Genomic DNA, 12,923 nt, shown 5'->3' on the forward strand with positions numbered 1-12,923 from the left:
TTTAAAACCCTTTTTTTTTTTTTTTTTTTTTTTTGCGTCTAAACTGTACTTTTCAACTTTAAAGAAGATGCCAGTCATTTCATTCAGCATCATTTACCGCACTATTTTCTGTCTTACTTATCTTCTCCAATATACATTAAACCATGCATGTTGGATATCATTTACAGTCAATAATTTGCAAATTTTCTTTTTGTTAAAAACTCAAGTGGTTGCTTTGCTAACAAAGAACCAAAGAATAAGTACAATCATGGTCTTTTAGCTAGCTGTTAATCATTCATCCCACTCCCAAATGAAAATAAAAGGATGCTGGTTTTCCTCATTTCATCATGGCTCAAGTCAAAACTTACCAAAACAATTGATTTATGTGAGTGCTTTCCATTTATAAAGGACAGTGATGTCTTACAGGTGGAGGAATTGGAGGGACATTCCTATGATCTTTTGGAGTGTTGTCACGTAGAGGAAACAGCAAAAACGGATGCGATTGAAGTCGGACCCCCACTTTTGAATCGGGTTCTTCAAAAAATTCAAGATTTCAGTAAGTTGGTCAGTGTGACATGCGATGGATATGAAAGTAGACTTGGGCAATTATTGGAGGAACTGGAGACCAGTAGGGGATGAGTACACAAGGAGGTAAATCAAGAAGAAACAGTGATCATAAACTTAAGCGGCTCGAATGATCAACAAATTATGACGTTAAGGACGGCGACTTAAAGAAAGGTATGCTGGGGAGGGGTGATGGAGCATTAAAATGATCCCAAAACTCATGAGCTGGAATGTGAGGGGCTTAATGAAGTTGGGAAAATACTAGGTGTTCAAAATTTGTTAAGGGGATGAAGGGCAAACCTTGTCTGCTTACAAGAAGCTAAGTTGGAGTTCGTCTCCAGGGCTGTAATTAGTAGCTTATAGCGGGACAGCACGTAAAGTATCAATTTTTGGGGTCATCAGGGGCATTAGGAGGCATGCTAGTCATGTAAGACACTAGAGCTTTTTATATGATGGAGGTTAGTGTAGTGTTATTTTCTATAACACTTTTGTTTATAAATATTGAGGATAGATTTCAGTGGACGTTTATAGGAGTTTATAAGAATAATTTTGTGAGGGTAGAAGGGGCTTGTGGGATGAGTTGGCTGGTATGATGGTTTGGTGGAAGCTCTCAATGTGTATAGGGGCAATTTTAATGTTGTTTGATTTTCCTGTTGAGAGGTCTAGTGGTGGGAGACTTACTGGGGCTACAGAGGACTCTGCAGATTTTATCAAGGAGAATATGTGGTGGATATGCCTATGATTGGAGTGATTTTACTTGGTCATTAATCGAGACCATCCTGTTCCACCTCGTATAGATCAGTTCTTAGTTAGTGGAGAATGGGAGGCTAAATACTTAGATGTAACTCAGAGGAAATTGGCGAGTGTATACTATGATCATTTCCCTATTTTGTTATTTGGGAATTTTATGGGTAGTGGAAGAAGGCCTTTTAGGTTTGAGAAGTCGTGTTAATAGTAGAAGACTTTAGGGAGCGTGTACGGACTTGTTTGGCCTCTTATGATGATAGGGGGTCTTATAGTTATGTGTTAGATCAGAAGTTGAAGGTTTTGCAAGGGGATTTAAGGAGGTGGAATGAGGAGGTGGTAAGCAATGTCAATTGCCGTAAAATGCAGTATCTTTCAGACATAGAAGAGTTAGATAAGCAAGAGGAGAGTCGAAGGTTGGTTGGGAAGGAGAAGGAGAGATGTGGAGCGTTAAGGAAAGAGCTGGAGAGGTTGATATAGATAGAGGAGGTTGCTTAACCCTAGAAATCTAGGGTTGTGTGGTTGAAAGAGGGGGACAAATGTACCAAGTTTTTCCATAGGGTGGATAATTCTAACGGGTACAACAATTCGATCACATTGTGGAGGTGGATGGTGTTACTTATGAGGACCCACACAATATTGGGACACAAATGGTAAGATTCTATTAGAATCTCTATTGGGAATAGTGAGTGGAGGTCAGAGTTGGAGGATTGGATTTTTCTACTATCACGGAGGAGGATGCCAATTGGTTAGAAAGACCATTCGGGAGGATGAAATTAAGGAGGTGGTTTTCGGTATGAATGATGATAAGGTCTCAGGACCTGACGATTTCTCGTTCTCATTCTATAAAGCATATTGGGAGGTGATGTGACAGGACATTATAGAAGTTCTTACCTTTTTTTTTTTTTTTTTTTTTTTAGTGTAGCAAGTTCTAAGAGGTTCTAATGCTACAGTCATTATACTAATTCCTAAAAAATCGGGAGCGACTGATATAAAAGATTTTCATCCTATTAGTTTAATCAGTGGGGTGTACAAGATTATTGCGAAAGTGCTGGCCAATAGATTAAAGGAGATATTGGGGAAAGTTGTATCTAAGTTTCAAAATGCTTTTGTTAAAGGGCACCGGATTTTAGATTATGTACTTATAGCGAATGGATGCATTGACTCAAGATGCGCCAGGGGGATCTAGGGATGCTTTTTAAGCTCGATATTCAGAAGGTTTATGATCACGTGAACTGGGGGTTCCTCTTGTATATGCTCAAGTGATGTAGCTTTTGGGATAAGTGGTGTAAGGTGGATTCAATTTGTATCTCTACGGTTTCATTCTCATTTTTGGCAATTGGTCATTTGCAAGTGTCCGGTTGTTTTGAAAGAAATATTATAAGTTTTTTACTTTTTTTTTTTTTTTTTTTTTTAGTGTAGCAAGTTCTAAGAGGTTCTAATGCTACAGTCATTATACTAATTCCTAAAAAATCGGGAGCGACTGATATAAAAGATTTTCATCCTATTAGTTTAATCAGTGGGGTGTACAAGATTATTGCGAAAGTGCTGGCCAATAGATTAAAGGAGATATTGAGGAAAGTTGTATCTAAGTTTCAAAATGCTTTTGTTAAAGGGCACCGGATTTTAGATTATGTACTTATAGCGAATGGATGCATTGACTCAAGATGCGCCAGGGGGATCTAGGGATGCTTTTTAAGCTCGATATTCAGAAGGTTTATGATCACGTGAACTGGGGGTTCCTCTTGTATATGCTCAAGTGATGTAGCTTTTGGGATAAGTGGTGTAAGGTGGATTCAATTTGTATCTCTACGGTTTCATTCTCATTTTTGGCAATTGGTCATTTGCAAGTGTCCCACTTGTTATTTACAGATGATACACTGATCTTATGTGATGTGGATCATTAGCAATTAAGGAACTTAAGTCGCCCGCTTCTATGCTTTGAAGTGGTGTCTGGATTGAAGATAAATTTGGGGAAATCTAATGCTATTCTAGTAAAAAAGGTTGATAACGTAGAAGAGTTGGTTGAGATATTTTGTTGTAGGATTGCATAGTTGCCTATGTCATTTCTAGGACTCCCTTTAAGAGCACAGTTTAAAAGTATATATATTTGGAAAGGTATTCTGGAAAGGGTGGAGAGGAGGTTAGCGGAGTGGAAGCATAGGTACCTTTCAAATGGAGGCCGTCTTATTATCATTAAATCCACTCTTTCTAATTTTCCTACTTATTTTTTGTCATTGTTTCCTATTCCTATTGTAGTGGCAAATAGATTAGAGAGGATTCAAAAGGAATTTCTTTGGGTAGAGTTGGGGGAGGAGAGAAAACTTCATTTGGTTAATTGGGGTGTTTGCTCTCCTATGAGGATGGGGGCCTTGGATTGAGGAGCTTTTTATTTAATAATGCCTTATTGAGCAAGTCGTTGTGGCGATTTGGAGTGAAGAGGGAGAGTTTTTGGAGAGAAATCATATGGATAAAGTATGGTGTGATATAGGGGGGTTGGCACTTGATTGAGGGTCGTGGTCTTTTAGGGTAAGTTTTTGGAGGTATATATGACGAGGATGGGTGACTTTTGGGATAGATTGACTCTTACGGTAGGGAATAGTAATAACATTAAATTTTGGGATGATTGTTGGTGTGGAGATCAATCGCTAAAGGTAGGGTTTCCTTCCTTGCATCGCATTGCTCTGGAGCCTTCTGCTATGGTGCATGATGCATTTATTAGTCATTCACAATGGGCGTTACAGCTGGAATATTATTTTTGGGTACACGATTGGGAATTTGATGATTATGTTATGTTTTTGACCTCTTTGAATGAGGTGCAAATCCAAATAGAGGAGAGTGATTGTAGTAGGTGGAGGTTGGCACAAAATGGTATTTTTTCAGTTCGCACCTATTTTAGATCCCTTTTGGGACCTATGAAGAGTTCATCTCCAATGTTTGTAAAACCGGACTGGCCGGTTGAACCAGTAAAACTGGGAACCGGGCCAAAATCCGGTTCGGTTATACTAAATTAACCGGTTATTTAATAACTGGTCAAATAACCGGAAAATCGGTCAAATAAATCAAAAACTGGGAACCGGTTTCGATTTTGGACTGGTTTTCACAACTTTTTTTTTTATATAAAATTTATATAATAAAAAGGTTACCTTAAAGATGAAAACCCATATACTTACTTCTTCACCTATTGAGCTGTTTTATAACCATTTTTCGAATCCCATAATTGATAAACTTCCTATTTGGGATTGACAAAATTTAATAAAACATACTTTCAATACACTTTCAATGTGGAATTGACAAACTTCAATAAAGAACACTTTTTCAATATTATTTATGGCCACATGGTGAATGATTACACAATTAAAATACTCAATTTCTATAGATTGCTAAACATTTTTTTAATCATACAAATTATTTAGTAAAATTAAAATGAGTTTTTAAGTGATCTAAAAAATAAAAACTATTAAAATTTATATTAAAAACATACATTTGCCATATTAGTATTTATTTTGAATTGATTGTGTAAAACTTTAATTATATATTGTTGTGAAAATAAAATTTAAATGTTTATAAATATTTATTTATCACCTCCGATTTGACCCCAGTTGAACCTTTTGACCCTTGACCTTTTTTGTTTACCAGGTCGATGCCCGGGCCGGGTTTTAAAACATTGCCTGAAAGATAGTATGGCAATATAAATTGCCCCACGAGTAGCATTTTACTGTAGACAATTGTGCGATGCCAGGTGTTAGCGGTAGATAAACTTCGAAGAAAAGATTTTTATGTAACCGAGTGATATTATGTGTAAGAGGATGGAAAGACGAATGATCACTTGTTCATTCATTGTGATGGTGTTCGTTGGTTGTGGAACAGTATTCTGGCTTCTCAACATATGGATTAGGTTTCGCCTATGCGTATAAAGGACATGTTGTGGATATGGACGAGAATACTTCGTGATAAGGAAAGCAAACTTGTATGAGATCTTATTCTAGGATACATTGTATGGTGTGTGTGTGTGTGTATGGAGAGAGAGGAACAACCGCTATTTTGAAAACCAAACCTGGACGACAGAACAGATTAAATAACTATTTTATCTGACTTTGTGTACTTGATTTAATGCTGCGGCTACTAATCCTATAGAAGAGCTGCCTAATTACATATTGTTTCTTTCTTATTTAAATTGATAATATAATTCCTGTATATTCTCTTTTGATTAATAAAATTGTCTAATTACCTATCAAAAAAAAAGGAATATGCACCTCTGCTAAAAGCAAATTAAAATTTGCAGTCAATGACAAGTTGAAAACCTTGTTCCTCTTAGATTTAATTTTGAACTATAATAATGATGTTTACTCTTTAGAACATGAACTATCTAAATAGTGAATATTCGCAACTCTGGCAACACTACTTCTAGTGCCGTTTATCATTTTTCTAGCCCTATTTTTCAGTTACTTCCTGTATGATATAAAATTCCTTGATGAAAGCTTAAAATTAAATAGAACATTCCAGACATAGACTTTGAGAGTAGCAGTAAATGTACATTACCATTTGAAAATAATTATATAATATTGCTCATAGAAATAACTGGAAGTGCAATAATTTTCCGTTCATAGATGTGCCAGCGAGGAATATGGATCATATTTTGCGGATTATTACAACCTAAACTACTACAAAGTGGAAATGCAAATAACTACCTTGACCTCTTGAAGATCAACATTGGCAAATTGTAATAATTTATCATTCAGTGCATGCTCCACCTAAGACATACAAGTGAAGAATGTCAGCAGTCATATGTAGAAAGTTCAAAAAAGAGATGATAACAGAATGTATGTGGTCCAACAATAGAATGAAGGCAGAAGAACATTAAGGAAGATGGCAGTATGTATTGTAGGATTTATGCTCATAAGGGATGGGTAAGGAATATATAATGCAGACAATGGCATCCCAGTCCAGAGTACTCACATGGGATTTCTTTGTCGTTTTATAATACTAAAATTTGGACAAAAGAAGCATAATCAACAAGGATTTCCTTGAGGAGTCTCTTATTATTTATTGCCTTAGGTTTACAGCTGAAAGAACCCATAGAAAATATTAGCGATACTTACCCAGAAAAAATATTTATTCATCTCACTCCTTCAAAGCCTAAATTTTAAATACTATGCACGCTACATATTTTTATGCACCATCAGATATGTTCTAAAGATGCAATTAAGTGAGAAACAATAAATCTAACCATGCTTGTCAAGAAATTGTACTTTAGCACAAAAAAGGCTAACTGAGCTATTATGAAAGAAAGTTTCCACCTGTGATCGAAGAATTTCCTTGTACGTTCCGATTTCCCTCAAAGCAATTGCAAATTTTGCCATATCAGGGCCTAAAAGTACAAAAAGGATTAATCAGCTCTACGATTGAGAATCATATTGATTTTACTTACAATTGATAATGATGCAAGAGGAATTATTATAAACGCAATGTAAGCTGAAAAAATCATGTGAAACACTTTTGTTTCCAATTTTAGATGTCATTACCGAGTCATCTTTATACTGTGCGGTTGTAGAATTTGGATTTGCAACTAATTGAGTTCTCCTCAAAGTTTATATTTTCCGATGACTGCTCTTACTCAATACGAAAATGGATCTAATGTTACCAGTCTCAAGGCCATATTATAAAGCTTAAATTGGAAAAATAAATCCTGTTTATCTGAAATAATATCTTCCATGATATAGCAATAATAGCAGCCCTGAATGCTCCACTTTTTTTCAGTCTAACCATATTTTGCACAAAGAAATTGTATATTATATGGCAGAAGAGCTTTCACAGCTCTTTTGGAAAAATTACTATGTTGCTCCCATAAACAATAGATAAGATTATTATGTTGCAAAAATCTCGCTTGGACACATTGACAATAAGTTTCTAACTTGACATCCAGGAAAAAAAGCTTCTGACAATTGAAGTAATGTAAGATCATCTCGTAAACCAGCATGATTAAACCATGTTTAAAGACTCCATGTATGTACCAAACTATAAAACTGTGCAGAAATTAGTAACCATGTTTAATGACTCCGTGTATGTATCAAACTATAAAACTGTGCCAACCTTATTGCAGAAAGAAATTAATATCTGTTGAGAAAGTGTAACTAAAGAAGGAATGTGAAAAGAAATATACAATGTAACCAAAACCCAACGAGGTTGAGGAAGTAAATGAAACTACATAATTTAAAGTTTTCTTTGAGCCAATTGTTACCTCGAACTTCGATATTACACTAAGTGATAGATGTTAGCGTGCACACAAAGAGAAATGAATAGAATAGGAAAATCCTATTAGAAATCATTTCTCACGAAGACTTGAAAAACTGAAGACTTACATAAATGGGTTTCACCATATTTAATGAACGTTAGAAAACAATTGTCAATACCAAAGGCTATGTAACTTGAGGATATTGCTTAGTGCCACAAGATTTTTTCTTTCTATCTCATTTTTTGAGAAATATATTTCTTTAAATTTACCAAAGTACCTGTGAACATCCTCAAGGCTTTACAAATGTAGAGAATTAAATGCCGGAGGCCAAATTTTTATTTATTTATTTATTGGTTAACATTCCGCCCATTCTCATGGAAAAGATTTGCTTAAGATAATCAAAACACGAATACCTCCAAATGCCACAGAAATTGGATCATTATGCCCCCCTGAAAAAGTTTCAAGAGAATTTGCAAAAGAAATGTCCCTATCATATGCTTCTCCAAGCCCGTCTCTGTGAATTCAAATCAAGGAACAATAAGAACAGTGATATTGTTGCAATGTCATAATAGTTTAGATTATCATACAGTCGTAAAGAAAACCACTTGGAATTTCCAATATATATCAAAATATAGAAATGTTCTTGACATTAATGCTCACTCTTGAAATCAGATGTCAATTTCAGCAAATTAAAGAAATGGCTATCACACTAATTATATTAGATAGCTGATACGGGATTCATCTGGCATTTATAAAAAAAGAACTGAAAAGCATATATTAATATTAAAAAGAGATGTCAGTGAAGGCATACAGTTAGAAAAGAATGAGTAAATTTTTGAGCTTCCATATAGGGAAAAATTTGGAGGACAAGTAGCTCAATATCATACACATTTCCACCTTCCTTCAAATAAAAAGGAGGAAGACGAAAGAAAGAAGAAGAAATTAGATTAAACCGATGAAGAAACAACAGGTTCAATTATACTTCTTTTAAATTTTTCATCATGTCTCTAGTGATTTTAAAAGATGTCGATGTTTCTACTGCATAAGGTATACAATTAAAACGTTTATGTATGCATAATCCAGAAATTCATATTTATAAAAGAAAACATTTTAAAAGAAAGAAGCTTTAGTTTTATGCTAACCATTCATGAAGTTCCCTACCAGAAACTATTTATGTCCTAATGCCAAACATAGACTGCAGGCCCTGAATGTAGCTTCCCATTGAACTTTCAAGGAGGCAGATATGACAAAACAAAGTTGAACTTCTATAAATTATCAGGGCATGGTCAGCCACTCATGCCCAAGTAAGGTAATGATTTCACCAACGCACTAAAGGGCATGCTGTTCTAAGATGTTACAGAATCACACAGTTCAAACTCTATCATTATATGTGTTTACCTCTCACTCAATCAGAAATTAACACTTCATCATGATTTTAGCTCATTTTTCAGTTTCCAAAAACTCTAACCATGGTTATAGTTGATTCCAGCAGTCAAATTGACCCATCATATTTCACTATACCTTTTCTACTTTGATTTTTGAATAGTTGTCTCGTCACCAATATTATAGTGCCTTATTTTCTAATACATTATATATTAATTTGTGAATCATCTATGGTGCAGTTTTATGGCACTACTATTTGGAGGAAAAACGTTTTGCATCCTCCATCTTTCTAGTTCAGTTGGCATTGCGTGCCAAATAAATTTTACTCCCTTAAAAAAATATTTACCAGGGAAATATTAATTTATCTGTCTATTTTTCTAAATACTATTGATGTACATATGTATGTCCATAAGTGCATAAATTCATGCCTATATATACACAATCACAGCACACGTGCATGTTTATATGCAAGAAGCTACCATACTATAAATCACTTGCAAGTATTTAACACACACTTCTTGATAACCAACTTCATGACGTATCTAAAACTGGTAGTCGTTCGCTCGGTTATCAATCTTCAAGGTCAAAAGGTGCTCAAAGTCTCAGTTAACAGCTTAATCAATATGTTCCCCTGACTACAAAAAAATAATTATGCAATAAGGTCCTCATTACTGAAAACGAATGGGCAGTGATTCGGTTATTTGTAGAGTACTCAGCACCAATTATAAAAGTTTTCACGACCATAAAAGATCATAGATGCAATAGAAGATAAAATGCATTACACATACAGACACTCATGCACATATAAAACAGGAATTATTATCTTTCAAAACATATAAAACAAGAATTGATGCTCTTAAGAATTTTAAACTAAAAATTTTTAATTTCTAATTTGAGTCATGACTAAATAAGAATAATAATTGAACAGTACTAAGTGTAAGCAATTCAATGAGAAAAGTATGTAGATTTGGACTTACGTGTACTTTCGACATCCTTTATGGAACTTCACACTTCGATCTCTTAATGTCTCAGCACTTTCTTCCAAACACTGGAGCTGCTTGGCCAAATAAGATATGTCCAATACTTAAGAACAAATTTTAATTGCTTTTGAGATGTCAAATTCAAAAGAAGTGATATAATCCGTGGGTTCACATCAATGAGACATAACCAGGAAAACAAGTAGACAACAATACATATTATGTATAAATTTATTTAATTAATCTCTCCGTTGACAATGTAGTTCATAAAATGCAATTGAGTACATTAAGAAATCATAACATTGCATTTTCATCACATACACGTCAAAAGATTATCACGCCACATGTATCTATGTCACATTGTTCACACGGAAACAGCAACATAGAGCAGGGTTTGGCTGACCTAAGAAAAAAGTAAAAGTACTTTTTGTTATAAAGTAAGGACTTGCATTCCAAACGTAAGTTTTTGAACTAGGAGTTTAAAATTTTCAAGACCACATTTTAGAAACAAAAATTGCTTAAGTTACTTCAAATTTTTAGGCACTTTGACTTTTTTCTTAGGCTATACTTTCCACTGGATTGCACTCACACGCTCGGCCATGGGATACAAGGGAACTCTTTATCTTTTTTTGCAATTATGTTAATAATTATTGAGATAGGGATTTCCACGCAATTTTCTCGAAGCTTACTATTGCTAAAGGCAGAATGAAATCAAAGTAACGATGGAATTTTAACAAGATAATATATTTTCTAATCACAGCAAAAGTATATTTGATATTTCCAATGTGGTAAACTAAATTTCTTAAAAAAAAAAAAAAAAATGATTGAATGATTCCCACTTGTTCCTGTAATCCATTCTATCCACTCACAGTATACATACTGGCCAAAGCTTCTTCACCCTTTCGATCACCCATAACATGTTCCATACCACTCCTTACCAGTTTAACATCAAACTTTATGGCCCATTATCAACAATTTTTTGACATTTTCTTGGGCAGTACTACTTTGGCTAAATCTTGATAGGCTTATCTTTTTCCCCTTTTTTCACACAACTTTCCTGCCCAAGTAAAAAGATTATTGTCCTACAAAAGATCATAAGCTGAACTACTAAAAATATACCCAACATTTTCATATTAATTATAATATTCAATGATTCATACAAAATATCACCTGTTGCCGAAACATGGGCGAATCATCAAGGCTGGCAAAGTACATCTTTCCTTGTTGCATCTGATCCAAATCTCACACCTATTGAATTTATTCAATTGATCCCATTTTCACTTTGCCCACAAAATCCAATTTTGTACAACACGATCAGGAAATATAATTTTGTTCAACACAAAATCCAATTTTGTAAAACACGATCTCACCCATCTGAAAGAAAAAGGTAGAAAATTTGCGAATATGAAAAGGTAATGATGGGTATTTTTGAGGGGAGGTTAAAATGGTGCGAAAATGGAGGAGAAATGGGAAAGGACCACTTTATGCGATATTTCATGGCTGCCACAGAGCACACCGTTCTTTTTGTACCCAAAAAAACATTTTAACTGCCCCTGCGCGCCAATCCTACTGCCGTTGCCATGCTCATGCTTTCGTAGGGTAAACGTATGGCCTTTTTGTAGTAATTTTTTTTCAAAATGTATTTTTTTATTTCTTCTTTTCAATTACATATTTTTTATTAAAATAATATTACATGTAAATTAAAAAAAATTCTTATTTTTCAACCACTCATTTCACATCAATTTACTATTCTAAAATACATTTTTACATAAAAATGTCTATCAAACACCCCATACAAGTATTCTTTCTTTTATAACATCGTTATGCTTTGTTCATTTACTAATATAATCTTATTTAAATTGTCCAATTATAATCAATTTTTTTATTTAATTTTGAAATTATACAAATTTAAATAAGGATAGATTAAAAAAAGTTTTAACAAAAATTATTTTTTCAATAACATTAAAAAAGATTTCTTAATTCTTGTTGTAAAAAAAAACAAAATCTGCCTATATAAATAAGACGAAAAGAGTAGTATTATGTGTACTATGCATCATTATTTAATTAATGTTATTACAATATCTCTAAAAAACTCTTTAAACTTAAAATGCTCTATATTTTAAAGAGTTAATCTTTGAAATCATGCTCCAATAGACTCTATAAATTAACATTTTAATTTAGAGGGAGGGCTTGAATGCATTCAAAGTATTTCAATTCTATAATTTAAAGAAAAATTACTTAAAATAAAAGAGAGACAAAAATAATAAATATTTTTTGGAAATACTAAAATCAAGAGTTAAATATAAAGAGTTTATTGTAGTACTTTAAATTTTTAACTCTATAAATTTATAGATGCTCTCTAAATGAAAGAATATACTCTTTAAAAATAGAAAATCTCTTAGAGATGTTCTTAAGCTCTTGTTTACTCCTCATTATTTTTAAAATACATTTTTCTCTTCTCTTTTTAGCAATACATTCTTCGATAAAATAATAGTACATGTAAATATATATATATATATATATATATATATATATATATACACATATATATACATATATATATATATATATACCCCTACATTAAGTCATCGTTCGCTTTCATTATTTTCAAAATACATTTTCTCTCTTATTTTTAACTACACGTTTTTCAATAAAATAATATTACACGTAAATTTGAAATATTTTCTTAATATGGACCAAAATTACCTACTAGAGCTTCCTCTGAAATATGGACTAAAATTATCTATCAACAATAACTTCCTCAAATCAATACATATAATATAAAACAGGGTACACCAACCCCTCAAATCATCAACTATTCAAAATAAGTGCACTAAAAATGAAATTTACACTTCTATAAAAAAAAACAAAAGATTCCAAATACGCAACATATACAAAAATATGCAGCGAACACATGATATGGATACATTTTCTAACCAAAGATGCATCTACCACAGAAATATGAATTATAAACTGACAAGGTGAGACATATAACAATTGACAATGTATGGCTCAAATCGGTAGATCAACAGACTCCAATG

At 33.3% G+C, this 12,923-nt stretch overlaps 1 protein-coding gene across 1 annotated transcript in view; it reads right to left on the minus strand.

Moving 5' to 3' along the window:
• The window catches only part of LOC111381957 (ADP-ribosylation factor GTPase-activating protein AGD3-like), a 27,004-nt gene extending 15,558 nt beyond the window's left edge, over positions 1-11,446 (minus strand). The window contains exons 1-5 of the mRNA XM_023005800.1: positions 11,053-11,446; positions 9,883-9,959; positions 7,936-8,036; positions 6,588-6,658; positions 5,979-6,041 (exon numbers count right to left, since the gene is read on the minus strand). Coding sequence (XP_022861568.1) covers positions 5,979-6,041; positions 6,588-6,658; positions 7,936-8,036; positions 9,883-9,959; positions 11,053-11,112 — 372 coding nt within the window. The 5' untranslated portion in view covers positions 11,113-11,446. The remainder of the gene's footprint in view (positions 1-5,978; positions 6,042-6,587; positions 6,659-7,935; positions 8,037-9,882; positions 9,960-11,052) is intronic.
• Between the last annotated feature and the right edge of the window lie 1,477 nt (positions 11,447-12,923).

This window comes from Olea europaea, unplaced genomic scaffold (assembly GCF_002742605.1).
Source record: "Olea europaea var. sylvestris unplaced genomic scaffold, O_europaea_v1 scaffold2408, whole genome shotgun sequence".
In the NCBI taxonomy this organism is placed as follows: Eukaryota; Viridiplantae; Streptophyta; class Magnoliopsida; order Lamiales; family Oleaceae; genus Olea; species Olea europaea.